This window comes from Phycodurus eques, chromosome 1 (genome assembly GCF_024500275.1).
Source record: "Phycodurus eques isolate BA_2022a chromosome 1, UOR_Pequ_1.1, whole genome shotgun sequence".
In the NCBI taxonomy this organism is placed as follows: Eukaryota; Metazoa; Chordata; class Actinopteri; order Syngnathiformes; family Syngnathidae; genus Phycodurus; species Phycodurus eques.
Window position 1 is genome coordinate 42547135 of NC_084525.1, and position 27271 is coordinate 42574405.

At 43.8% G+C, this 27271-nt stretch overlaps 2 protein-coding genes across 5 annotated transcripts in view; both read left to right on the forward strand.

Annotated features, from left to right (window-relative positions):
- Positions 1-80: 80 nt before the first annotated feature.
- zgc:195245 (uncharacterized protein LOC565483 homolog) lies at positions 81-17470 on the forward strand. 3 transcript variants are annotated; one of them, XM_061693088.1, is made up of 6 exons: positions 81-435; positions 1771-2004; positions 12725-12752; positions 13528-13672; positions 13750-13894; positions 16975-17470. In XM_061693088.1, the coding sequence occupies exons 2-6, from the start codon at positions 1954-1956 to the stop codon at positions 17074-17076; spliced, it is 471 nt and encodes a 156-aa protein (XP_061549072.1). In that variant the 5' UTR covers positions 81-435; positions 1771-1953; the 3' UTR covers positions 17077-17470. The 3 variants fall into 3 exon arrangements, with proteins under 3 accessions (XP_061549072.1, XP_061549063.1, XP_061549053.1); XM_061693079.1 differs by having other exon boundaries at positions 1797-2004; XM_061693069.1 differs by lacking the exons at positions 81-435; positions 1771-2004 and adding an exon at positions 5541-5861.
- Positions 17471-19189: 1719 nt separating this feature from the next.
- inavaa (innate immunity activator a) overlaps positions 19190-27271 on the forward strand; it is a 28107-nt gene continuing 20025 nt past the window's right edge. For both annotated transcript variants that reach the window (XM_061693101.1, XM_061693111.1), the window contains exon 1: positions 19190-19351. The gene's annotated coding sequence lies outside the window, so the exon portion shown is untranslated. The remainder of the gene's footprint in view (positions 19352-27271) is intronic.

A 27271-nucleotide genomic window follows, 5' to 3' on the forward strand; every position in this document is an offset into this window, starting at 1 on the left:
CATCATGGGAATAATCCCGCCCCTCGGTTATTTTTTTAGCAACACGTATTGTCAACGACATAAACAAACGCAATCTCATATACAACAGGGTGATTAAAAAGATGTAAATAAATACATTGCATTGCTTAAAAAAACAAAAACCTTTAAGAGGTAGAGTAAGAAATTTATCGTTTGTCAAATTGTGACGTTAGCGTCGCATCACGTCCACTCTCCGTCACGACCGGACCGGTAACCATGGAGATGCTTCAACAACAATATGGTCAAATTGGGTCGAAAACACAAAGAAGCTGCTAAAACCATCATAAACACGACCAGGAGATGACGCCATAGTTTGAACAAATAAGTTTACGTACAGGCGGTAAAGATCCATATGAGGGGCCTGCCTCGTCGTGACGACCACCGAAATCTGCTTTCCGGTTCATATCCTGATTTAAGGTCGGTCAGCAAATTATGATGTTTACTGGCTAAATTATCTTATCCAGTGGTTCGTTTTAAAAACCTGATTGGTATGATACCAACTTTAAAAAAAAATCCTTAGCTCTCCAAGTGACACCAGAACAACCGACATTAAAATACAGTAGCATAGTAAGCCCATGTGTTCATGAACAACGTAGGCAGAGATTTTATTTATAAAAAGTGTGTTTCATATTTAGCCACTGTAACATTGATAGTGTGAACATTAACACTGTATTTCAATATAGGAAAACAAAAACTGTGCTCAAATAATGATTCAATTAAAATGTAATGCACAAAAGGTAAATACGGATTGTACATCAATGTTTAAAAAAACATTTGTAAATGATTACATGTAAATGTAGGGTACGTAAACGTTAAATTCAACAGAGCTGTACTTGACAAATATGTATGCATGAAAAAAAAAGTTGAGGCCACTGTAACATGCACAAAATATTTAATTCACATAGCAGTACAGGGAGTCATCATACCACCAGTGGTACTCACCCAAGGGTGTCCAAGTGTGGGGGGGAAAGGTAAAGTTTTGATTTTTGATTTTTTTTTTTTAATGCCCTGTTTTGAAGAGCTGTATATGTCACACAGAGAAAAATGCAGTACTCTTAAATTTAATCCACACAAAAAAATGAGTCGTTATTATTGAAAAAAATAATTCAATTGACATTTTTTTTAAAATCCTTCAAATAATTAATTAATGACCATTAACAATTTCATCTGAAAATACACCACAAACTATAGTCTGGTCCATGAATATAGGGATATTGACACAATTCTCATCTTTTTTTTTTTTTTTTTTGCTCGAAGCACTGCCACAGGATACTTGAAATGAAATGAACAATATGTACTTTAACTGCAGACTTTCTGCTTTAATTTGAGGGTATTTCGATCCAAATCAGGTGAACGGTGATTCCAACAGTTCGTATACAGTCTATGCCTCACACTTTTTAAGCGACCATAGGAAATAGTGTAAATTAACAATCATAAATCAAACGTTTCACTTTTTATTACTTGGTTGCAAATCCTTTGCAGTCAGTTACAACCTGAAGTCTGGAAAGCATAGACATCATCAGAAACTGGGTTTCTCATCCCTTGTGATGCTCGACCAATCCACTGCAGCCATCTTAATTTCCTGCTTGTGCATGGGGCATTTTCCCTTCAATTTTGTCTTGTGAAATGCATGCTCAATTGGCTAAAACGTTTGTTCCACAATGCACCTGGAATCAGGCAATCAGGCTAAACGTAGCTCACCATATTGAGGCTGTTCTAGGAGGGAATTATTTATGTATACGTGTACAGTAGAAGTTCTTTAGTTGTCTTGTATGCAGGTATTCGGGTCAGAACACATTGGAAATAAACCTGCGGAACACTGGATAATAGCGGACAAGGCTGGAAGGATTCGTGGCTCTCACTACATGTGCAGCTGGCCCGCGCCAGACATGCACACACGCTGCTGCATTGCTCCTTTTCATTGAGGCAACCCTAATGTTGAGGGACTCCAAGTCATATTGGCGGACACCTGCTGCAATGTCAAAGGTGGGTGTCGTCTGTCTCTGGCTTCAGTGCAACAAGAACATAATACAGTGGTACCTCGAAGCTGGACCACAATTCCTTGATGCTGATGTAACTTTAATTAGGTCAACTTTCACATCCAAATTTCCCATGAATTATATTTGTAATATCACAACAGAGTCCAAACAGTCACTATCACAAAAACTTGTTATACAAATACAAGCAGAAGTTAATATATGATCATATTATCATTATCATTATATTATCATATTCCATCCATCATTTTCTCTACCGCTGAGCCTCACGAGGGTCACGGGCGTGCTGGAGCCTATCCCAGCTGACTGCAGGCAAGAGGCAGGATACACCCTGTTAAGGTCACAGAGGAAGGCCAGATTTGAACCCAGGACCTCAGAAATGTGTGGCACATGTGCTAACGAGCCTTACACCGTGCTGCTCCAGTCTAATATTAGTATGCTGGAAACAATAATATACACTGTAAACAGTCCACTTTAATGACTAATGACGAGGAGTAATACATGTAAAATAAAATCAACCACCAATGTAATGTAAAAGGTTAAAATAAAATACAAACAATAAACCACTATTCTCTTTGAATACAATTGACTTATGCAAGAAATTAACCACACCAGTTACAGAAGATCCAAATCTATGTCATTTGCTGTGACAAAGCTCTTCCATATCAGTTTAGATTTTTTTTCAGCTAATGACAATGGAACAAAATAAGTAGAAACCTCCTAAATTAAGACCGGTTACAGCGCCATGTCTTAACAGAAAAAAATATTTGTGGCTAGTCATCACATGACTTTTGGCCATCCTCTCCAACTATCTTGACGCCGCAACACTCACTAAGGCTGGACAAAAGTACTTGGACACCACCAGAGGCTTTTCTGCTTAGAATATGAGTGTGCATACTTCACTTCTAGCCAGCCACTCCTTGTCTATTTTCCTTCTCTTGCAACCATCCTTTTAGAAAAGGTGTCACAAACTGTCACACACAGAACCATTAATATTACATTGATTAATATTTTAATTAATATGTCACTGATGGGGGTGTCAAGGTGGCTGACGGGTTAGCACATCCGCCTCACAGTTCTGAGAACGAATCCTGGGCTCGCCTGTGTGGAGTTTGCATGTTCTCCCCGTGTCTGCGTGGGGTTTCTCCGGGCACTCCGGTTCCCTCCCAAATCCCAAAAACATACATGGCAGGTTAATTGAAGACTCTAAATTGCCCCTAAGTGTGAATGTGAGAACGAATGGTTGTTTAGTTGACCTGCGATTGGCTGGCGACCAGTTCAGGGTGTACCCCGCCTCTCTCGCAGAGTCAGCTGGGATATGCGGCAGCATGCCTGCAACCTTAGTGAGGATAAGTGGTGCAGAATATGGATGGATGTCACTGATGGTGTACTGGTACTGTACATTCACCTGACTTCTGTGAAGGCAGTTCCCATTCAGAGACAAGGTGGAAGTGTGTGAATGGTTGTCTGCCTTCCACAGTATATACAGTGGGTACGGAAAGGATTCAGACCTCTTAAAATTTTCACTCTTTGTTATATTGCAGCCATTTGCTAAAATAAATTTTCTCCCCCCCCCCCCCCCCCCCCACCCCTCATTAATGTACACACAGCACCCCATATTGACAGAAACAAATGAATTGTTGAAATGTTTGCAGATTTATTAAAAAGAAAAATTGAAATATCACACAGCCATAAGTATTCAGACCGTTTGCTCACTATTTAGTAGAAGCATCCTTTGAGCTAATCCAGCCATGAGTCTTTTTGGGAATGATGCAACAGGTTTTTAACACCTGGATTTGGGGATCCTCTGCCATTCCTCCTTGGGGATCCTCTGCAGTTCTGTCAGGTTGGATGGTGAACATTGGTGGGCAGCCATTTTCAGGTCTCTCCAGAGATACTCAATTGGGTTTAAGTCAGGGCTCTGGTTGGGCCATTCAAGAACAGTCACGGAGTTGTTCTGAAGCCACTCCTTCGGTATTTTAGCTGTGTGCTTAGGGTCCTTGTCTTGTTGGAAGGTGACCCTTCGGGCCAGTCTGAGGTCCTGAGTACTCTGGAGAAAGTTTTTTTCCAGGATATCCCTGTATTCGGTCGCATTCATCTTTCCTTAGATTGCTACCAGTCGTCCTGTCCCTGCAGCTGAAAAAAAAAACACAGCATGATTCTGCCACCACCATGCTTCACCGTTGGCACTGTAGGTGATGAGCAGTGCCTGGTTTTCTCCACACATACCGCTTAGAATTGAGGCCAAAACGTTATATCTTCGTCTCATCAGAAAAGAGAATCTTATTTCACACCATCTTGGAGTCCTTCAGGTGTTTTTTTTTTTTTTTTAAGCAAACTCCATGCAAAATTTCATGTGTCTCGCACTGAGGAGAGGCTTCCGTTGGGCCACTCTGCCTTAAAGCCCCGACTGGTGGAGGGCTGCAGTGATGGTTTACTTTCTAGAACTTTCTCCCATCTCCCGACTGCATCTCTGGAGCTCAGCCACAGTGATCTTTGGGTTCATCTGTACCTCTCTCACCAAGGTTTCTTCTCCCCCGATTGCTCAGTTTGGCCGGACGACCAGCTCTAGGAAGGGTTCTGGTCGTTCCAAACATCTTCCATTTAAGGATTATGGAGGCCACTGTGCTCTCAGGAACCTTAAGTGCAGCAGAAATCTTTTTGTGACCTTGGCCAGATCTGTCCCTTGCCACAATTCCTTCTCTGAGCTCTTCAGGCAGTTCCTTTGACCTCATGATTCTCATTTGCTCTGACATGCACTGTGAGCTGTAAGGTTTTATATAGACAGGTATGTGGTTTTCCTAATCAAGTCCAATCAGTATAATCAATGGGCACCAATGAAGGTGTAGAACCATTTCAAGGATGAACCGAAGAAATGGACAGCACCCGAGTTAAATATAAGAGTGTCACAGCAAAGGGTCTGAATACTTATGGCTGTGTGATATTTCAGTTTTTCTTTTTTAATAACTCAACAAATATTTCAATAATTCTGTTTCTTTCTGTCAATATGGCGTACTGTGTGTACATTAATGAGGGAAAAAATGAACTTAAATGATTTTATCAATCGGCTGCAATATAACAAAGAGTGAATAATTTAAGGGGTCTGAATACTGTCCGTACCCACTGTATGCCCTATGATTGAGTGGTGACCCAACCAGGGTGTTGTCTGCCTTTCACATGCCTTTCTCTACCTTCCCACAAGCATGAACAGGATAAATGGTAACAAAAATGAATGGATTGACATTATAATAATTATTGGTAATAATAATTATTATAAATCCTTTGGTGCTGGCTGGTAATATGATGACGGTTATGTTATGGCCATGTAATAAAGTTAAACGTCATACTGTAGGATCGCACAGTAATTCTGTTGAAAGTAACTTGAAAGAAACACAAAAGTAGCGTTACAGATTCAGAGACACGATGCTGTAATATAACTCCATATTTTTCACAGTTTCTCCTGCAAGTTGTTTGAATCCCTTGCCAACCATTAATGGATTCTATGACAGAGCAATGGACTGGTAATAGTGCCGTGCTATATTGGATTTAAGCGGCATTTGTGTCCGTGCCAATTAACTAATCCGGCATGCTATGCCGCATGGGGGCCGATGAGGTCATCTTGAATGATGTAATCAGATTGGAGCGTCTACAACCGCGGGAAGGTGACACTTGTCCCACGTCAACAACAATACACTTTCGTCAATGCGTTGTGAAGAATCAGACAGCAGAGATTACGTGAAGAGGTGGCATTGTTTTGTTTTTTTCCACAATGGACTAAAAAAAAAGACTGGACCGAAAGAGACAAGCTCCGCCCTCTGTACAATGGAAAAATCCAATACAAAAAAAGTGAGTGGTTGCGTTTCGTGGGTCACCTTTTAGGTTTGTGCGGTGCTCGACACACCGCATGAACATTGGCCCAATCTGGTCACATTGCTATCTCTACATTGTTTTAATGAAGATTCTTAAATTCTCCTCGCATCAGATTGAAAGGTTAACAATATCATACAGTAAGACAGTAATTGACAGTTCATTGACATTTGGATTATTACCTTCACATGTGTTTTTCTTTTTTTGTTTGATTTTTTGGAGGGGGCTGGGGGGTTGTGATACTTCATCTGAGTAGACGAAGAGAAGAGAAAAATAATATTCACATTAAGTGTTATTGTTTCACTGTCATTGTTCAGTGTGTCAGTGGGAGATGATGGCCAGTCGTCAGTAGCTCTGGTATCTTATATTTAGCACTGTTACCACAATTAATTTGGTAGGATTCTACTTCCTGTTTTTTTTCTATTGCCATTGACTTGACGGGTCTCTCAGCCTGCATTAGCTTTTTGTGGACAAAAGACTTTGACCTGTATCTTGTATATATTAAGGTGAAGACTGCTACGTTAGCGCCTCACACCAGTCGTTTTCTAGCTGCAATATGCTTCTCACTTATAGCATGTTATACTGTATGTGTGTGTTGTGTTTCACTTTATATTACATTACTGGTTGATTTTATTTGTCCACCCATCCATCTTATCTGGGTTCAGATCGCAGGCGCAGCAGCCTAAGCAGGGGAGGCCAGACTTCCCTCTCCTTAGCTACTTCTTCGAGGCATTCCCAGGCTGGCCAAGAGACAATCTTTTCAACGTGTCCCTTTCCCAGGGGCCTCCTCCTGGTGGGACATGCCTGGAACACATCACAAGGGAGGCCCAAACCTGCTCAGCACCTGTTAAGGGAAGAAACTCCAGAGTGGAAAAGAGTCCAACCACCCTCAAGAGCCCAAGCTATGCATCCAGGCGAGCCCAACTATATCTAGTTGAAACCGCACAACCTTACACACTAGCTCATGCTCCTTCCCTGCCATTGATGTGAAATTACACATCCCTCGAGTCATCCTTTGTTGTTGGGGATTGGAACACCATGGTCCCAGCCTTCAGCCACCGCCCAGCTCACCCGATGCACCCGACCCCCTTGGACCCTCCCACAAGTGGTGAGCCCATGGGAAGGGGTACTCACATTTCCTCTTCGGACTATGCCCGGCCGGGCCCTACTGGTGCATGTCTGGCCACGAAGCACTAGCCGTTGAGCCTCAGCTCCAGAGGATGCGCATACAGGCGATGAAAAACGTTACAAAAATGTTATTAATCAAAGGGGGTTTAAAGCAGTGCTTTGCCTGGTCCCTTACTTAAGGCCCTGGTTGACCCTACCAGGGACATAAAGCCCCTGAAAACCTTTCTCCAAGGATCATTGGGACACACAAACCCCCTCCACCATTGTAAGGTGATGGCTCAAGGAGGAGATCTTTACATTTGAGAATTTTCTACAACGCCAATTCCGATGAAGTTGGGACGTTGTGTTAAAGATAAATAAAAACAGAATACATCCATCCATTTTCTACCGCTTATCTGGGTCGGGTCGCGGGGGCAGTAGCTTTAGCAGGGACGCCCAGACTTACCTCTCCCCAGCCACTTCATCCAGCTCTTCCGGGGGGAGCCCGAGGCGTTCCCAGGCCAGCCGAAGGACGTAGTCTCTCCAGCGTGTCCTGGGTCGTCCCCGGGGTCTCCTCCCGGTGGGACGTGCCCGGAACACCTCACCAGGGAGGCGTCCGGGAGGCATCCAAATCAGATGCCCCAGCCACCTCATCTGGCTCCTCTCAATGCGGAGGAGCAGCGGCTCTACTCTGAGATCCCCCCGGATGACCGAGCTTCTCACCCTATCTCTAAGGGAGAGCCCGGACACCCTGCGGAGGAAACTCATTTCGGCCGCTTGTATCCGGGATCTCGTTCTTTTGGTCACGACCCACAGCTCATGACCATAGGTGAGGGTAGGAACGAAGATCGACCGGTAAATCTAGAGCTTCGACTTTCGGCTTAGCTCCTTCTTTACCACAACGGACCGATACAAAGTCCGCATTACTGCAGACGCTGCACCGATCCGCCTGTCGATCTCCCGTTCCATTCTTCCCTCACTCGTGAACAAGACCCCAAGATACTTGAACTCCTCCACTTGGGGCAGGATCTCATCCCCGACCTGGAGAGGGCATGCCACCCTTTTCAACTGAGGACCAGGGTCTCAGATTTGGAGGTGCCGATTCTCATCCCAGCCGCTTCACACTCGGCTGCGAACTGCTCCAGTGAGAGTTGGAGCTCACGATTTGATGAAGCCAACAGAACCACATCATCAGCAAAAAGCAGAAATGCAATACTGAGGCCACCAAACCGGACCCCCTCTACGCCTTGGCTGCGCCTAGAAATTCTGTCCATAAAAGTTATGAACAGAATCGGCGACAAAGGGCAGCCTTGGCGGAGTCCAACCCTCACCGGGAACAAGTACGACTTACTCCCAGATATGCGGACCAAACTCTGACTCCGGTCGTACAGGGACCGAACAGCCCGTATCAGGGGGTTCGGTACCCCATACTCCTGAACCACCCTACACAGGACTCCCCGAGGGACACGGTCGAACGCCTTCTCCAAGTCCACAAAACACATGTAGACTGGTTGGGCGAACTCCCATGCACCCTCGAGGACCCTGCTGAGGGTGTAGAGCTGGTCCACTGTTCCACGGCCAGAACGAAAACCACACTGCTCCTCCTGAATCTGAGATTCGACTTCCCGACAGACCCTCTTCTCCAGCACCCCTGAATAGACCTTACCAGGGAGGCTGAGCAGTGTGATCCCCCTGTAGTTGGAACACACCCTCCGGTCCCCCTTCTTAAAAAGGGGGACCAGCAGCCCAGTCTGCCAATCCAGAGGCACTGTCCCCGATGTCCACGCAATGTTGCAGAGGCGTGTCAACCAGGACAGCCCCACAACATCCAGAGCGTTGAGGAACTCCGGGCGAATCTCATCCATCCCCGGGGCCCTTCCACCGAGGAGCTTTTTAATTACCTCGGTGACCTCAAACCCAGAGATAGGAGAGCCCGTCTCAGAGAACCCAGACTCTGCGTCCTCATGGGAAGGCGTGTCGGTGGAATTGAGGAAGTCTTCGAAGTATTCTCCCCACCGACTCACAACGTCCCGAGTCGAGGTCAGCAGCGCCCCATCCCCACTATACACAGTGTTGGTGGTGCACTGCTTTCCTCTCCTGAGACGTCGGATGGTGGACCAGAATTTCCTCGAAGCCGTCCGAAAGTCTTTCTCCATGGCCTCACCGAACTCCTCCCATACCTGAGTTTTTGCTTCAGCGACCACCAGAGCTGCATTCCGCTTGGCCAGCCGGTACCCATCAGCTGCCTCAGGAGTCCCACAGGCCAAAAAGGCCCAATAGGACTCCTTCTTCCCACTGTCATTGCCCACGTGAGCATTGACAAACAGCAAACAGAATACAATGATTTGCAAATCATGTTCAACCTATATTTAATTGAATACACTACAAAGACAAGGCATTTAATGTTCAAACAAATAAACTCTTTTGTTTTTATCAAATAATCATTAACGTGGAATTTTATGACTGCAACACGTTCCAAAAAAGCTGGGACAGGTGGCAAAAAAGACTGCGAAAGTTGAGGAATGGTCATCAAACACCTGTTAGGAAACTTCCCACAGGTGAACAGGCTAATTGGGAACAGGTGGGTGCCATGATTAGGTATAAAAGGAGCTTCCCTGAATTGCTCAGTTATTCACAAGCAAAGATGGGGCGAGGTTCACCTCTTTGTGAACAAGTGCGTGAGAAAATAGTCGAACAGTTTAAGGACAATGTTCCTCAACGTACAATTGCAAGGAATTTTGGGATTTCATCATCTACAGTCCATAACATCATCAAAAGGTTCAGAGAATCTGGAGCAATCACTGCATGTAAGCGGCAAGGCCGAAAACCAACATTGAATGCCCGTGACCTTCGATCCCTCAGGCGGCACTGCATCAAGAACCGACATCAATGTTTAAAGGATATCACCACATGGTTCTCAGGAACACTTCAGAAAACCAATGTCAGTAAATACAGTTGGGCCCTACATACGTAAGTGCCACTTGAAACTCCACTATGCAAAGCAAAAGCCATTTATCAACAACACCCAGAAACGCCGCAGGCTTCTCTGGGCCTGAGCTCATCTAAGATGGACTGCTGCAAAGTGGAAAAGTGTTCTGTGGTCCGACGAGTCCACATTTCAAATTGTTTTTGGAAATTGTGGACGTCGTGTCCTCCGGGCCAAGGAGGAAAAGAACCATCCGGACTGTTATGGACGCAAAGTTCAAAAGCCAGCATCTGTGATGGTATGGGGCTGTGTTAGTGCCAATGGCATGGGTAATTTACACATCTGTGAAGACACCATTAATGGTGAAAGGTACATACAGGTTTTGGAGAAACATGTGCTGCCATCCAAGCAATGTCTTTTTCATGGACGCCCCTGCTTATTACAGCAAGACAATGCCAAACCACTGCACGTATTACAACAGCGTGGCTTCGTCGTGAAAATGTGTGCCGCATTATTAAGCGTAATATACGACAACGGAGACCCCGGACTGTTGAATAGCTGAAGCTGTACATCAAGCAAGAATGGGAAAGAATACCACCTACAAAGCTTCAACAATTAGTGTCCTCAGTTCCAAAACGTGTATTGAATGTTAAAAGAAAAGGTGATGTAACACAGTGGTAAACATGACCCTGTCCCAGCTTTTTCAAAACGTGTTGCAGCCATAAAATTCCAAGTTAATGATTATTAGCTAAAAACAATAAAGTTTATCAGTTTGAACATTAAATAGCTCGTCTTTGTAGTGTACTCAATTAAATATAGGTTAAACATGATTTGCAAATCATTGTATTCTGTTTTTATTTATGTTTAACACAACGTCCCAACTTCATTGGAATTGGGGTTGTACTTGTTTAACAGTTAATGTTAAAAAAATATGTAGATAGAAATTTCGTATCCGTCCCTATTCCTAACTTAAGAGTGTCTGTACAGTTAATACATGTTTTAAAATCATTCAAATATACTGTTGAAACCAGAAGTTGACGTCCATTATTTAAAAAGACACCTGGGCTTTTTTTCCCCTCAGTCTGACATTTCTGTTTTCTCAATGCAAGTATAATGAGAGGATTTTTTTGTCAACAATTTTAAATGACTCCCTTTTAAGCCAGAAGTTTACATACATTTAATTAGTATTTTGTACCATTGCCTTAAAACTATGACTTGGGTCAATCGTTTTGGACATCCTTCCATTGCCTTTTACAATAGTTGACAGTAATTCTGGCCCATTCCTCCTGACAGAACTGGTGTAACCGAACCAAGTTTGTCAGCCAGCCACCTTGCTCGCACATGCCTTTTCAGGTCTGCCCATAAATCTTCAGTAGGATTGAGATCAGGGCTTTGTGATCGTCACTCCAAAACACTGACTTTGTTATCCTTAAGCCACTTTGTAACCAATTTGGCAGAATGCTTTGGGCCATTGTCCATTTGGAAGACCCATTTGTGCCTAAGCTTTAACTTCCTGGCTGATGTCTTGAGATGTTGCTTCAGTATTTTTACATAATGTTCTTTCCTCACGATGCCATCTATTTTATGAAATGTACGAGTCCCTCCGTAAGCAAAACAACCCCACAACATGATGCTGCCACCCCCATATTTCAAAGTCGGGGTTGTGTTCTCAGGCTTGCAAACGTCCCTCTTTTTCCTCCAAACGCCACAATGCTTATATTGGCCAAACAGTTCAATTTTAGTTTGGTCAGACCACAGGACATGTATAAAAAAAAAATAATCTTTGTCCTTGTGTGCATTTGCAAACTGTAATCTGGCTTTTTGATGTTTCTTTTGGAGTAATGGCTTCTTCCTGGCAGAGTGGCCTTTCAGTCCATGTTGATAAAGTACAGTACTTATTTCACTGTGGATAATGATACACTCTTACCAGCTTCAGGCAGCATCTTCAAATGGTCTTTTGCTTTTGTTCTTGGGTTGATACGCATATTTCGGACAAAAGCACGCTCATCTCTGGGACACAGAACCCGTCTCCTTCCTGAGCGGTATGACGGCTGTACATTCTCATGGTATTTATACTTGTGTATAATTATTTGAAGAGATGAACGTGGCACTCTCAAGGATCTGGAAATTGCACCCAAGGATGAACCAGACTTGTTCAAGTCCACAGTTCTCTGCCTAATATGTTGGCTGATTTCTTTTGACTTTCCCATGATGTTTCACAAAGAAGCAGTGTGTTTCAGGTGTGCCTAGTTCTAATACATCCACAGGTATGTCTAACTAACTCAAATGTTGTCAATCAACAGAAAACAACGTTTCCAAAGACATCACCATTTGGGTTTTCCCAAATTGTTTAAAGGCAGAGTAATCTTACAGTATGTAAACTTCGGACTTTGAAGAAATTCATGAAAAATTGTCTTTAAAGTTAAGTCTGGTTTCATGTCAGACAGTGAGAAAAAAGCATGACTACATAAACGTTTGGTTTCAACTGTAAATTGATTGAATTGTAACCGTAATCACTTGAAAGTGAGTGATGGCAGGTCTTTGTGCACTTCTTTTTCCAATTAGATGAGTTGTGAGAAGCTGACTCCACTTCCACCCTGTCATGACCACTCTCTGAGCCTTCTGGCTGTCCAGCCGAGATGTTGCATCACTGTTGTTATTTGCATGCGAGTGTGAAAGCATCCCAGCCGACATGTTCACATGTCGTTTATATGGCCCATCCAATCAGTTGTATTTGTTCTGGTCAGAAAAAGTAACATTTTTATCTAACATTTTTTCCCCTCCCGCACTCTTCCTGACGTATTCACAGAAAGGCGAATATGGACATCAACAAAAAGGTACACCGAGACACAAAAGCAAATACACACTGATCTAAACACACTCTTCAAATACTCATGAAATATAATGAGCTCTTTTCTAAAACATTTTTTTAAAATGATTCACCTGAGCCAATTAATTGTTTCATTCACCAGGATAAAAAATATGCTTGTAACATCTGCAGGTCTAGGTAAATTCATAAAGAAATAATCAAAATGAATGGGGGAAATATCTTTCACAACTTTGATCAAGAAATCATACATTTTGTTGTCTCTTTTTGATGCGTAATTAGAATTATGTTGTCTTTTAAGACATTTTATTAATATTATACTGATGGATTTTGTTTTTCTCAAAAATGTGTTGCTATAGTTTATTAGTTACACTCCAGTAATGGAATGACTGCTGAGGCCAAAATATTAAAACCTCTTCTTAAAACTATTACTAATTACAGTCTCTAAATGTTATTTTATTATTGTTTGTAGCGGCTCCAACTACCGGAGACAAATTCCTTGTGTGTTTTGGACATACTTGGCAAATAAAGATGATTCTGATTCTGATTCTGATTGTCACAAGGTTTGGAACTTGCAACAACTTGGTAAATTCACACTTAACAACTGCAGAGTACCTGGCCTTTATTTGAACAAGTGCATTTTTAGAATAACAGTATTTCTGTGTGGCTGCTCTGTGCATGTTGATATACAAACTGCTCGTTAAATGTCAATGTGTTTTGACTTTAAAGCTTAAGAGTGTAGAATGTGGTACATGGAGTGATACAAGAATGTTGGACTTTCTCAGACAGGTCACTTGGCCACGCACAGACACTCAGTCTTTGCACAGTGGACAGCAGCAGTGATACTCAGCCATGGAAACTTAATGGCTCTTCTGTGGAGACGCCGAGTTACCAGAACTTGCACCGGGAGCTGCTGCTCAGCCACAAGCGGTACGTATGTGAGGCCAAGAACTGTTGTTGTCCTAATTCGTTTGTGCTGAACTGTGACTCTGTGGCGGCGCCTGCAGGGGTCTTGTGCTTGAGGAGAAGCCGGAACTGAAGCGAGTGCTTGAGCAGCGGCGACTTGAGCTGCACAGGGAGCAGGAGATGGCTCAGCAGAGGCCCTCGGACCTGGAAACGGAGCTCCGCAAAAGACAGCAGAAGCTACAAGAGGTCAGAAGTGCTTCAGAGAACAGATACAAACCCTTAAAGGGTCCATGCCACACACATTTCTTTTTAAAATCATCTTTGATTTCCTGTTATCGGGTGTGCAAGATCATATTGATTGGAAATGCCCAGGATGCCCTTTTTCAAGCTATTATTTGATGTCCAACATGCCAGGCAGATGAGACAGGTGGATTTATCCTGAATAGTCGATATATAAATGAGCCAATGAGCTAAATGAGCTGATTGGATCGCTGTTTTCCTTCATTTGCCTATGAACTACATCTTGGCTGTGATTGTGTAGTACACTACATCATGCGTCTATCATCGATTATATTTCTTCATAGAGAATGTGTGTGTGTGTGTGTGTGTGTGTGTGTGTGTGTGTGTGTGCGTGTGCATGAGCAAGAGAGAGACCATGTGAGTGTTCATAATATGTGGCTAATACTATTGCTAGCTTTGTACGGTCCCGTTATTGGAAGCAGGAGTTATCAAAAAGTTCCGCATGCCCACTTAACCTTTTTTTATTATTATTTATTTATTTTAACTCCAGGACGTCTTGTATATTCTCGACTCCGATTGGCTGTCTTGACGCAGCGTCACACAAATTTGAGTTGGTGGGTCGGTACTTGAATCATGACTAGTGTATCTATGTTTATCGGCTATTACATAAAATCAACCAACAGGATAATGTCACAGACTCATTTTGACTTTTGTTATGCATAAAACCGGGAGGGGGAAAAGATTTTGGGTCCTTTAAAAGTTGTAATAAAGAACAACTGAGCTTTGGTTAAGCTCCACGACAAAGCGTAGACTGGACAATCACAGATCACTTTAAGTTTTGGATATAGGTTTGCTCTTTAAAAGAAGAAGAAAAATCAAGAATGTGTTTATTGCTATTGTAACAAGTACCACAAAGTTGAGAGTGATTATTTAAATGACATGTATTATGCAGAGAGGTTGAAAGAAAATATCCCCCCACTCCCTATTTCCAAAACCTTGACTAGTGTCTTGGTGTAAGGTCTTCTTAGAACTTTATTTGTAGGAGCCTTGCCTGTTCATACCATAGGAACTCTTCTAAAAGTGAAATAATAATCTCCACAAGCGTCAACAACACTGGGCAGTGACAAAACGGAAGTAAGCTATAATGAATAAACAATAAAAATATCAAACATTACATAGTGTTTAGTGGGCCTGCACTTATTCTTTCCACTGTTATTTTAATGGAACATAAACTTGGCATTGCTCCACTCATTGTTTGATGTGTTGTTTGATACCCATGTGTGTACAAGGTTAGCGATCTGTGCATTTTGATGACATCAAGCTGTCATTGACTGCATAAACCACATCTGTGTGTTTAAGCCTCACTCGAATTGGCAGATATCCCATACATATCCAATTTTATCCATTTATTGGAAGAGGCCTGAATCTGATTTGAATAACCCGTGTGTACGGTGGGTGGGGGGGGGGGGGGGGGGGGGGGGGGGGGGGCATCTTTTTCCTGCCATGACGCTTATCCCAATTGCGTGAGTTGAAAACAAAACAAAATCGGAATTGTGTCACTTAAACCATCCATCCATCCATTTTCAACACCGCTTATTGTGGTTAGGGTTGCGGCGTGTCTTCTCTGGGCCCGAGCTCATCTAAGATGGACTGTTGCAAAGTGGAAAAGTGTTCTGTGGTCCGACGAGTCCACATTTCAAATTGTTTTTGGAAATTGTAGACGTCGTGTCCTCTGACCCAAAAAGGAAAAGAACCATCCGGACTGTTATGGACGCAAAGAAAGAATTCCACCTACAAAGCTTCAACAATTAGTGTCCTCAGTTCCCAAACGTTTATTGAATGTTGTCAAAAAGGTGATGTAACACAGTAGTAAACTTAACCCTGTCCCAGCTTTTTCGAAACGTGTTGCAGCCATATAATTCCAAGTTAATGATTATTTGCTAAAAATAATAAAATAATAAGAGTTTATCAGTTTGAACAGTAAATATCTTGTCTTTGTAGTGTATTCAATTAAATATAGGTTGAACATGATTTGCAAATCATTGTATTCTGTTTTTATTTATGTTTAACACAACGTCCCAACTGCATTGGAATTGGGGTTGTAGTAGCGAACTTGGAACATGCCATTTTGTGTCACGCATTGCCCCTAAAACAAAAGTGAAAGTTAAAACTTGCACTCCCAGCACTGATCTCTGAGTGACCCAGTAACAGGCTGTCTGTGTATCACTGGCGTCCAACAAGTCCTTGTAAATCCATGTTGACCCAACGGAAAGTTGTTTTTTGCGGCGCTGACCACCTTCACCGCAAGCCTCCGCAGCATGGCGCTGCGCTGTGGCAGCACATACACAATGAAGGTGTTGGTCAACAGTGCATTACGTTGTGCTAAATGGAGTTGGAAAAGGCTGTAACAGTCCAGGGGCCACAGATAGACGGCCTCCGGGGACGGCCGGATTCCCCCCAGAGGCCGCTTATTGAGTTCCACTTGTTTAGTGTGTTTGTACTTTGTAAACTACATAAAGTAGTAAACATGGCTCATTGTTAGTAATGTAGTACTAACTCTACTGACCATATCAATGTTCACTAACTCATCACAGCTTTTTATCATGGAAACACTTGTCATTTGTTCCTTGGTATGTTTATTATTCTTCCAGTGAATAATCAAATTTTTTGGGGTCCTCAACATGCCCAAAAATTCATCAAAGTATGCAAGCGCATGTATCCTTAATATGAATTTTAGAGGTCCCCAACACGATCCCCCCAAACGTAACCTATATACGCCCACTGTATAGTTAGCAAAAAGATTGTCCCCAACGGCAATTTCACCAAATACCCCAATCGGAAACAGGTGTCCCAGACAAGTGGGTGACGCTAAATTGAAAAGTTTTCCTTGGTTATCCTATCTAATGTGGGCAGAGCATCATGTCAAACTATGACAATCATTTAATGGATTCGCCATTAATATATCGGTTTCCCAGGGATGTTCATCATTAATTTTTAATTGCTATTATTGCAACTCGTCTCTCTAATGTCATAGTGGTGTTGTGGCGGGAGAGTGACTAAACTGCGTTGCCTTTTAATCTTTGCAGTACGAGCAGGAGGAGATCCGGCAGAGGGAGAACCAGCAGCAGATACCCGAGTTTGTTCGTGTGAAAGACAACCTGAGACGCACGCAGATGTTCGAGCAGTGACGTCCCCGCCATGCAACCCCCATTATTGCATGTCATTCAGTGGATTTTAAATTGTCTTGTGTCCAACTTTGAACAGTAACGTATGCCAGGAAACACACAAAATTCAATACAGTGTTGGACATACAAATGTTGTTCAGTTGTTTGCACTGAGTGAGTGTTTTTGATTTTTTTTTTTTTTTTTTTTTTTTTTTTTTTACTGTCATTATGTTATTTAACACTAATCCGAATCAACTCCTAAGAAGCAGTGAAAGGGCCACACCTCTCCAGTGAGGCAGTTTCAGGATTTTTTGGGGACATTGTCTGAACATTATTTCTGTCAGTCTTCGTAATTGACAGGTTTCTGTCGCAATCTATCACATTTGCTGTTCCCAGAGTGCAGTGGAAATAAAACGTATGGCTCACAGAGACTCGCTCACGTATCATTGGACACCATTCAAATGGTTTGGCGAGCAATTTGCATGCAGCTCTTCTCCCCGAGGACCGCGCGCCTCTCTTTCACATGGATATATATGACCCTTCGTTTAATGAGCTGATCTTTTCATTCCTTCACGGAGCGAGAGGAGAAAGCGAACCATCTGGAGGAGGCTTTTCAGAACACAGGCCGGGAATACCCAAGGGTCTGGTTAAACTTGCAGTAAGTAACTTATAAAAAAAATAAAAGTCATTTTCACCAAAGCCACTGCTAGAGGAAATTGCACAATGCTGATGAAGCCTATCAGCTCCTCTAACATCTTGCTGTATTTTTCAGTATTTGATATTTTTTATATTAAGTGAATACATTTAGGTGGCACGGTGGGCGACTGGTTAGAGCGTCAGCCTCACAGTTCTGAGGACCTGGGTTCAATCCCCGGCCCCGCCTGTGTGGAGTTTGCATGTTCTCCCCGTGCCTGCGTGGGTTTTCTCCGGGCACTCCGGTTTCCTCCCACATCCCAAAAACATGCATTAATTGGAGACTCTAAATTGCCCCTAGGCGTGACTGTGAGCGCGAATGGTTGTTTGTTTGTATGTGCCCTGCGATTGGCTGGCAACCAGTTCAGGGTGTAGGCCGCCTCTCGCCCAGAGTCAGGTGGGATAGCCTCCAACACCCCCGCAACCCCAGGGAGGATAAGCAGTACAGAAAATGGATGGATGGAATTACTGTGGAAATGAAAGCAATAGTTAAAACACTTGCCCTGAACGAACTCAACGTCTTTCTGAGACATTAGCTGCCCAACAAGGTGCCTGATGTAAATTACATGAAGCACAAACGGTAGCAATAATCGGAAATGACTCACTCTGTCTGCATTGTACTGCCTGGGTTATTTCTGTCTGATGTCTTCGTCACAAATACAAACAGGCTTTGATGTAAACAGAAAACACTAACTGCCACAAAGTCCATACTTTTAGGCTTGGTGTAGTTCACATTTTTTGTTTTACTGACTTCACTATACAAAATTAAAATTAGACAACAATGTGACATTTGTTGTCTAATTTTGTGACATTTTCAAGATCTGTGAAGAGGTGATTTAAGGACGAAAGGTAATTTTATAGATAATGAAGGGTTGTCCTTCTAGAAAAATCTGAAAAACGGACTCGAATAAAATACAGTAATACTTTTAATAGTTTTTAGTACTCTAAATGAGAATTTAAGTGTATTGCTGGCGACCAGTTCGGGGTGTACCCCGCCTCTCGCGCAAAGATAGCTGGGATAGCAGCACGCCCGCGACTCTAGTGAGGATAAGCAGTACAGAAAATGGATGGATGGATGAATGTTCGTCTTCTTTTTTTTTTTACGTTGTAAACAATTGAAGGGGGTCGGGGGCAACATTGTTTTTACTTGATGTATGCATTTTCTTTGGTTTGTTGTTGATCCTCCAAACTGAAGCTAAGCTAAAAAAGCAAAGCGTCACCTCAACAAGTCGCGTGCTGAGCTGAGCGTGTCCGAAATCATCAGTCAGACCGAACCATTCAAACACAACAAAGAGGGGTGGAGGCACTCTCGATAAAGTCATTACTCTCGCCGTTCTGTAGTAAACACGAGGGGAAATACATTGTTTTAGACTATTATGATTTTCTAATATACAGGATCGGCTAAACGGGACGGTAACTGAGTTTAATGGGCTAGTTGGATCAAACTAAAGCGCTCCTCCCCCTCCAAGGAGAAATTTGGAGTGGACCGGAGCAGATCTCCTAAACTGCTCTGCTCTCACATTTGACCGCTGGCCCTTTGGAGAAACTTCAATACAGCCTTGCTTATTTACCAGCAATGAGCGCGTGAAGAAGAGGAGCACAAACTGTAAGTCAACACGTTATCTGCTACAACGTTAGCATTCGTACCACAAGTCACGTCTAGCGTGGTTCATGTAAACATGTATGTAAGTCAACATGTATGAATGTGTGTGTATTTGTACTTCTTAGAATAATGTACAATAGTTATAATCCCAATCAATTTGTAGAAATGATTTTTGGATATGTGCCCTGCGATTGGCTGGCGACCAGTTCAGGATGTACCCCGCCTTTCGCCCGAAAATAGCTGGGATAGGCTCCAGCACGCCCCGACCCTAGTGAGGAGAAGCAGTACAGAAAATGGATGGATTATTATTATTATTTTTGCCCTTTTTTGTGTGTTTTGTTTTAACAAACACAGTACTGTTAGAGGAAAGGACCAAATATTAAAATGATACTGTCAATTCATACCATACAATTTAGAAAAGAGCTTCAAACATACTTGTAGGTTAGAAATACATGAAACATTTGACCCTTTAAGAGCCATCCTTCATTCAATCACAAGTGTGCTTAGTGGTTGATAAAGTATTGTTAAGTAATACATTTTAGTCCGATCAGAGACATGTCTCCAGTTGTGGACTATGATGCATCTACTGTATTATAGAGACGTTTCACAAATAAACGACATTGTAGTACTTTATTGTTGTATTTTTTGTTAACACAGCCTTTGAATTACCATGGTTCTAGTAATTTAGAGCCAAAACTATAGGAAATGTTTTTTGTTAGGGGTTACAGGCTTTACGCAGGTTTAAGGAAAGCAAGTCGAAGACTTTTTTTTAATGGCTGCTTTGATCAAATTCAAGACCTCTCATTCAACGTATGTGACCACTCAGAGATGCCAAAATGGGCCGATGTATTGTAAATAGTCTTTTCACAGATAAACGCCACTGAGGCACTTGTGACCAAAGTTGTTTGTGCCCACTAAAGCAGAATCAACATCACAGTCCACATGTTGACAGAATAGCGGTGCTAAAGACAACACGTCCCTGCAGTGTAACACCCACCCACCCCAATCGGATTTCACTCTTGGTGAAAAGCTGCAACTACATCCTGTTGGTTCTTCTGAAAGGCTGACGAGACCGAGGTGTCACAATCCACCACCTGTGGAGAACAATGGAGCATCTCTTGCCCTTGTGCCATGGTCTGCTCAGCATATGGCCTGAACTCAGCTCAGGTGGTGCTGAATACCCTTTGCATTGTCTCTGCTGGTAAACAAGCCGAGCGCATAGCCAAGATAAGGCCATCTCCATGAAACTTAAAAGCGTTAAAAATAATTCTACTAATTCTACTACGCAGTCTCTGAAATGTGAAAACACTAATTATTATTCGCATTGATGTTTGACAATGCAACCGACAAACGTGATGTGGCCAATATACACGCACTCTTGATTTGTTTCAGCTCACTTCCGCATTGTGTGGACACGAGGACAGGTACAGTGAAGCAGGAGTGGGCAACCTTGTGCTCAAGCCACATTAGATTTTAAAACTGACAGATTGTCCAGGTTATTTGAGGTAAGAAAATAAATTAATTAAACAATACAATACATTTTTAAAAATCATCAAAATTTGTTTTAACTAACAAATTTCAGGGGGGGAAAAGATGAATTAATACAACAAATAAGCGGCACAGTGGACGACTGGTTAGAGCGTCCGCGTCACAGTTCTGAGGACCGGGGTTCAATCCCCGGCCCCGCCTGTGTGGAGTTTGCATGGTCTCCCCGTGCCTGCGTGGGTTTTCTCCGGGCACTCCGGTTTCCTCCCACATCCCAAAAACATGCGTGGTAGGTTAATTGACAACTCTAAATTGCCCCTAGGTGTGAATGTGAGTGTGAATGGTTGGTTGTTTGTATGTGCCCTGCAATTGGCTCTGCAACCAGTTCAGGGTGTACGCCGCCTCCTGCCCGATGGTAGCTGGGTTGGCTCCAGCACGCCCGCGACCCGAGTGAGAAAAAGCGGCTCAGAAAATGGATGGATGGATAATACAACAAATTTACAGGACTCTTGATAATGTAAATGCTTGATGGGCCAGATTAAGGAACAAAACGGGCCGCACTTGGCCCGTGGGCCATAGTTTGCAAACTTCTGCCCTACGGAGACAAAAAGATGTCACACGTTGGCATGGTGAGAAGTGTTACCAGTGAGCAACAATGTGTTGTACTCACTACATCCATTGCCAGAGCACTTGCAACCAAACACTCCATTTCTCTTGCCTGCAGCTCCCCCACGTTGATGCTCGGTTTGACTTTTGACTTAGGCATGCTGAAATGTCGTTTGGTTTTCTTCCACCGCATCAGCATTCTGTGGAGAATTTTAATTGCCGGTTTCCAGTAGGCTTGGGCTTGATTTCAGGCATCCCTCACCGTTTTCCTTCAGTGAGCTGAGTCCGGTCTAATTTGGTAATTCCAGAGCCGACCGCAGTGCTAACAAGCACCGCAGGGGTGGCGGCATTCCAGGGAATCGCATCTCCCAAGGCTCATGGGAAAGGGTGGTGAGGGAAATCTGGGAGACAGTGAATCCCCGTTCATAATCTCACCATAAACACTCCCTTCCGTGTAACTTTGTCACGGTTGGGTGGGCGATAAGGATGGGTGGGACAGTCATCATTATCAGTCATGCCATTTTTAGACAATTTCGATGTCTATCCGGTATATACACTGTTTACTTCTGTCTTTTCTGAAAGCAAAGTACCAAACTGCACAGACAGCAAATAGCGTACATAATTCATTACTAGGGATGTAACGTTATCTATACTGTATGTCACAGTTTAGTTTCATCTTGGTATTAATCTCACGGTACGATCATTATTGTGATGTCGTGGGAAAGCTCATAGTATTGCGCGAAGGTTCACGGTACAGGTGGGGCAAAGTGGAGAAAGCAAAACCTCTTTTTCATTCTGGCCGAACCCTTCTCAATAACCACTAACCCTGATGTTCAAATCATATATTACCGTGCACTTCTATCCCCGTCCATCCAATGTTTACATTCATATTCTGTACCTCCAAAACACCACTATTGCTGCAGCAATAATGATGCTATGCTCACAATAATGAAATGTTGATTTCAAGATGGCGCCTACCAGTGTGGCCGCCTCGGTAACGCGCTCTCTAGTATTGTCTTCGTTTTTGTGTTTTTCGTCCGTCTTTGGAGACCTTACACGACTCACTTACACAAGGGGAGACCTGCTAACCATCAAGGAGGCTACTCCGGACTTTCTGTCACCAACTTTCGAAAATCCGCTCAGTTTTTTCCCCGAGTTACTCACCGGAGCGGCGTCCGCGGTTTTCGGCGCATGGATGCGGAAGCGGCGCCACAGAGGAAAACGAGCCGGAATTCAGGTGAAACTCCGCAAGAGAGGACACAGATTGGCCTTCCCGTCGATCCACCTCGCGAATGTACGCTCCCTACCCAACAAAATGGACGAGCTTCATCTTCTGTTAAAGACCAGTAAAGACTTCGGACGTTCCGCGGCCATGTGCTTCACGGAGACCTGGCTTTGCGACGCTGTACCCGATGGCGCCGTCACGCTTCCCGGCTTCAACATTCATCGAGCGGACCGCGACATGGAATCATCGGGAAAAACGAAGGGCGGCGGGATATGCCTCCATATAAACGAAAAATGGTGTACGGACGTCACGGTGCTCAGCACACACTGCAGCCCGCATTTGGAGTCGCTGTTTCTGAACTGTAAACCATTTTACGCGCCACGTGAGTTTGCATCGTTTATACTGGCTGGAGTCTATATCACACCGCAAGCTAACACGAGCGCCGCATTGCTAACGCTCGCCGAACAAGTCAACGAAATTGAAAAAAAACACCCTGACTCACCCCTCATTATTCTCGGGGACTTTAACAAAGCTAAACTCAACCACGAACTCCCTAAATACAAGCAGCACATCGACTGTCCTACCAGGGAAAATAATACTTTAGACCACTGCTACACTACGGTAAAAAACGCATACCGTGCTATACCTCGTGCAGCCCTGGGCTCGTCTGATCACTGCTTAATTCACTTAATACCGACGTACAAGCAAGTACTTAAATGTGCGAAGCCTACAGTGAAAACAGTCAAAAAGTGGACCAATGAAGCAAAGATGGAACTTCAAAGCTGTTTAGACTGCACAGACTGGAGTGTCTTTGAAAATTCAGCTGGCAGCCTGGATGAATATACGGACACTGTCACATCCTATATCAGTTTCTGTGAAGAGGTTTGTGTACCAACAAAATCATTTCGGACATTCAACAACAACAAGCCGTGGTTCACTGCTAAACTTAAGCAGCTTCGCCAAGCTAAGGAAGATGCATATCAGAGCGGGGACAGGGCCCTGTATAATCGAGCTAGAAACCAGCTTACTAAAGAAATTAACATTGCAAAGAGGATCTATGCAGCAAAGTTGGAAAAACAGTTTAGCGCGAACGACTCGAAATCAGTCTGGCGTGCATTCCAATCGCTGACTAATTACAAGCGACGATCCCCCCAAGCTGAGAACAATAGCACACTAGCCAACGACTTGAATACCTTCTATTGCAGATTTGAAAAGGACAGTTTCACTCCACACACCAACCCGGCCGCACCCGCGACCACAACCACACCTCTGACTTCTGCGTTAACCATCCATGAACAGGATGTGAGACGCATCTTCAAACAACAGAAGATTAACAAAGTGTCCCCATCCTGCCTCAAAGTCTGCGCGGACCAGCTCGCTCCAGTCTTCACTCAGATCTTTAACAGATCTTTGGAAATGTGCGAAGTTCCATCCTGCTTCAAACGCTCCACCATCATTCCAGTCCCCAAGAAACCTGCAATCTCTAGTCTGAATGACTACAGGCCTGTCGCTTTGACATCTGTGGTCATGAAGTCCTTTGAACGTCTCGTGCTGGACCACCTCAAGAGTGTCACAGGTCCCCTGCTGGACCCCCTGCAGTTTGCCTACCAAGCGAACAGGTCTGCGGATGATGCAGTCAACATGGGACTGCACTTCATCCTAGAACACCTCGACAGTGCAGGGACCTACGCGAGGATCCTGTTCGTGGACTTCAGCTCAGCGTTCAACACCATCATCCCTGAACTCCTTTCAACCAAGCTTCTCCAGCTCAGCGTCTCACCTGCCATCTGCCAGTGGATTTACAGCTTTCTGACGGGCAGGACACAGCAGGTCAGGCTGGGGGAGGCAACCTCATCCACACGCAGCATCAGCACTGGGGCGCCCCAAGGTTGTGTCCTCTCTCCGCTGCTCTTCTCTCTCTACACGAACGACTGCACCTCAGCGAACCCGACTGTCAACCTCCTGAAGTTTGCAGATGACACCACTGTCATCGGCCTCATCAAGGACGGTGACGAGTCTGCATATCGACAGGAAGCGGAGCGGCTGGAGCTGTGGTGCGGGCGACACAACCTGGAGCTGAACACGCTCAAGACGGTAGAGATGATCGTGGACTTCAGGAGGCATCCTTCGCCACAGCTGCCCCTCACGTTGTCCAGCTGCCTTGTGTCAACCGTCGAGACCTTCAAGTTCCTGGGAATTACAATCTCTCAGGACCTGAAGTGGGCGAACAACATCAACTCCGTCCTCAAAAAGGCCCAGCAGAGGATGTACTTCCTGCGGCTTCTGAGAAAGCACGGCCTGCCACCGGAGCTGCTGAGACAGTTCTACACAGCGGTCATCGAATCGGTCCTGTGTTCTTCCATCACAGTCTAGTTTGGTGCTGCTACAAAAAAGGACAAGCTCCGACTGCAACGGACAATCAAAACTGCTGAAAGGATTGTCGGTAACCCCCTACCCACCATTGAGGACTTGCACGCTGCCAGAACTAAGACAAGGGCGTGCAAAATCCTCTCGGACCGTCTGCACCCCGGTCACCAGCTCTTCCAGCTCCTTCCCTCAGGTAGGCGCTACCGATCAACGCTAACTAGAACTAGTAGACATTCCAACAGCTTCTTCCCTCTTGCGATCAACTTCTTAAACACCTAACCTATAATTCCATTGCAACAAGCTGGCAATTTTTTGACTTGAGTTCGTTGTCACATTTCTGTGGGGCCAATTATTTATTACTTGTGCACTCACTGTAGTTGTCTCGCCATGCTGCACTATTTGCATATACTGGCCACTCATGCCAGAGTAGCATCTGCTCCATTTGCACACTGATTGAGGAGTATCTGTAACATTTGCACAACCGACATTGTCCCAGATGATCGCACTACTTGTCACTTTAAACCGCATACACTCCTTGAAGTCTCAGCGCCCTTTGCACAATGGTCATTGCACCGGACTATTGCAATATTAGTCGTTCGAACTGCTCTAAGTGCTAGAGGACTCTGCATCTTTTTGCACAATTGTTTTTTGTCAATGTCTTGATGTCCCCAAAGTGTTCTGTAAATTGACTGTTTGTTGTACTAGAGCGGCTCCAACTACCGGTGACAAATTCCTTGTGTGTTTTGGACATACTTGGCAAATAAAGATGATTCTGATTCTGATGTTGATTCTGATGTTCCATTGAGAAATTGTTAACTAATTTAACAGTATTTACCATCATTTTATATATATATATATATATATATATATATATATAAAAGAGAGAGAGAGAGAGAGAGAGAGAGAGAGAGAGAGAGAGAGAGAGAGAGAGAGAGAGAGAGAGAGAGAGAGAGAGAAATTGGATATTGCCGACGAACAGTGATTTCTTTGCTTGAGTCCAAAAATTCATGTCAAGTCATAAACACAGGAGAACACTCTTAAAGGCATGATAATCCATCCATCCATCCATCCATTTTCTGAGCCGCTTCTCCTCACTAGGGTCGCGGGCGTCCTGGAGCCTATCCCAGCTGTCATCGGGCAGGAGGGCGGGGTACACCCTGAACTGTTTGCCAGCCAATCGCAGGGCACATAGAAACAAACAACCATCCGCACTCACATTCACACCTACGGGCAATTTAGAGTCTCCAATTAATGCATGTTTTTGGGATGTGGGAGGAAACCCGAGTGCCCGGAGAAAACGGCATGATAATCTTTCTTTTTCTCCGCTTAGTGATATTGTCAGATGATTTATTTCTCTGAGCAGCCTGTGTAATGTTTTAATTTGAAATGACATTTCATTTGAAAAGAGAGGGAAGTACAGTATGTCATATGATTTATTTTTGCATTGATATCTGTATTTGTACGGAGTGGACCTATTTTATTATTTCATTTTTGGGACTAATGGAATGTATTGGCGGGGGGATATGTTGTAACAGTGAGTCGGAATCATTATTTTCTCTTCCGTGATGTTCTTTCACCCACAACTTTCGATTTGAGATAAACGCTTAGTAGTAAAACCACTAGAGTGCTATTGTTACAATATGCTTAAATAATTTGGTTAGTTATCCATCAAAAAATTGATGGATAACTAGTTTTGAAATCAGAACCCAGTAAAAAAAGATGTTTGTTCAACCTTAATTCAATTTAAGTGGGATTGGTAACAATAATGAGATGATAATAATAAGACAATTTGCAATTTTTATATTTTAACAAGGTGGAACGGTGGACGACTGGTTAGAGCGTCTGCCTCACAGTTCTGAGGTCCGGGGTTCAATCCCCGGCCCCGCCTGTGTGGAGTTTGCACGTTCTCCCTGTGCCTGCGTGGGTTTTCTCCGGGCACTCCGGTTTCCTCCCACATCCCAAAAACATGCATGGAAGGTTAATTGAAGATTCTAAATTGTCCATATGTGTGAATGTGAGTGTGAATGGTTTTTTGTTTACATGTGCCCTGCGATTGGCTGGCAACCAGTTCAGGTTGTACCCCGCCTCCTGCCCGATGATAGCTGGGATAGGCCCCAGCACTCCCGCGACCCTTGTGAGGATAAGCGGCTCAGAAAATGGATGGATGGATGTTTTAACAAGAAACATGAAGTCGCCGCACATGGTTTACTTTCGCGGGCCACATAAAATGATGTGGCCCC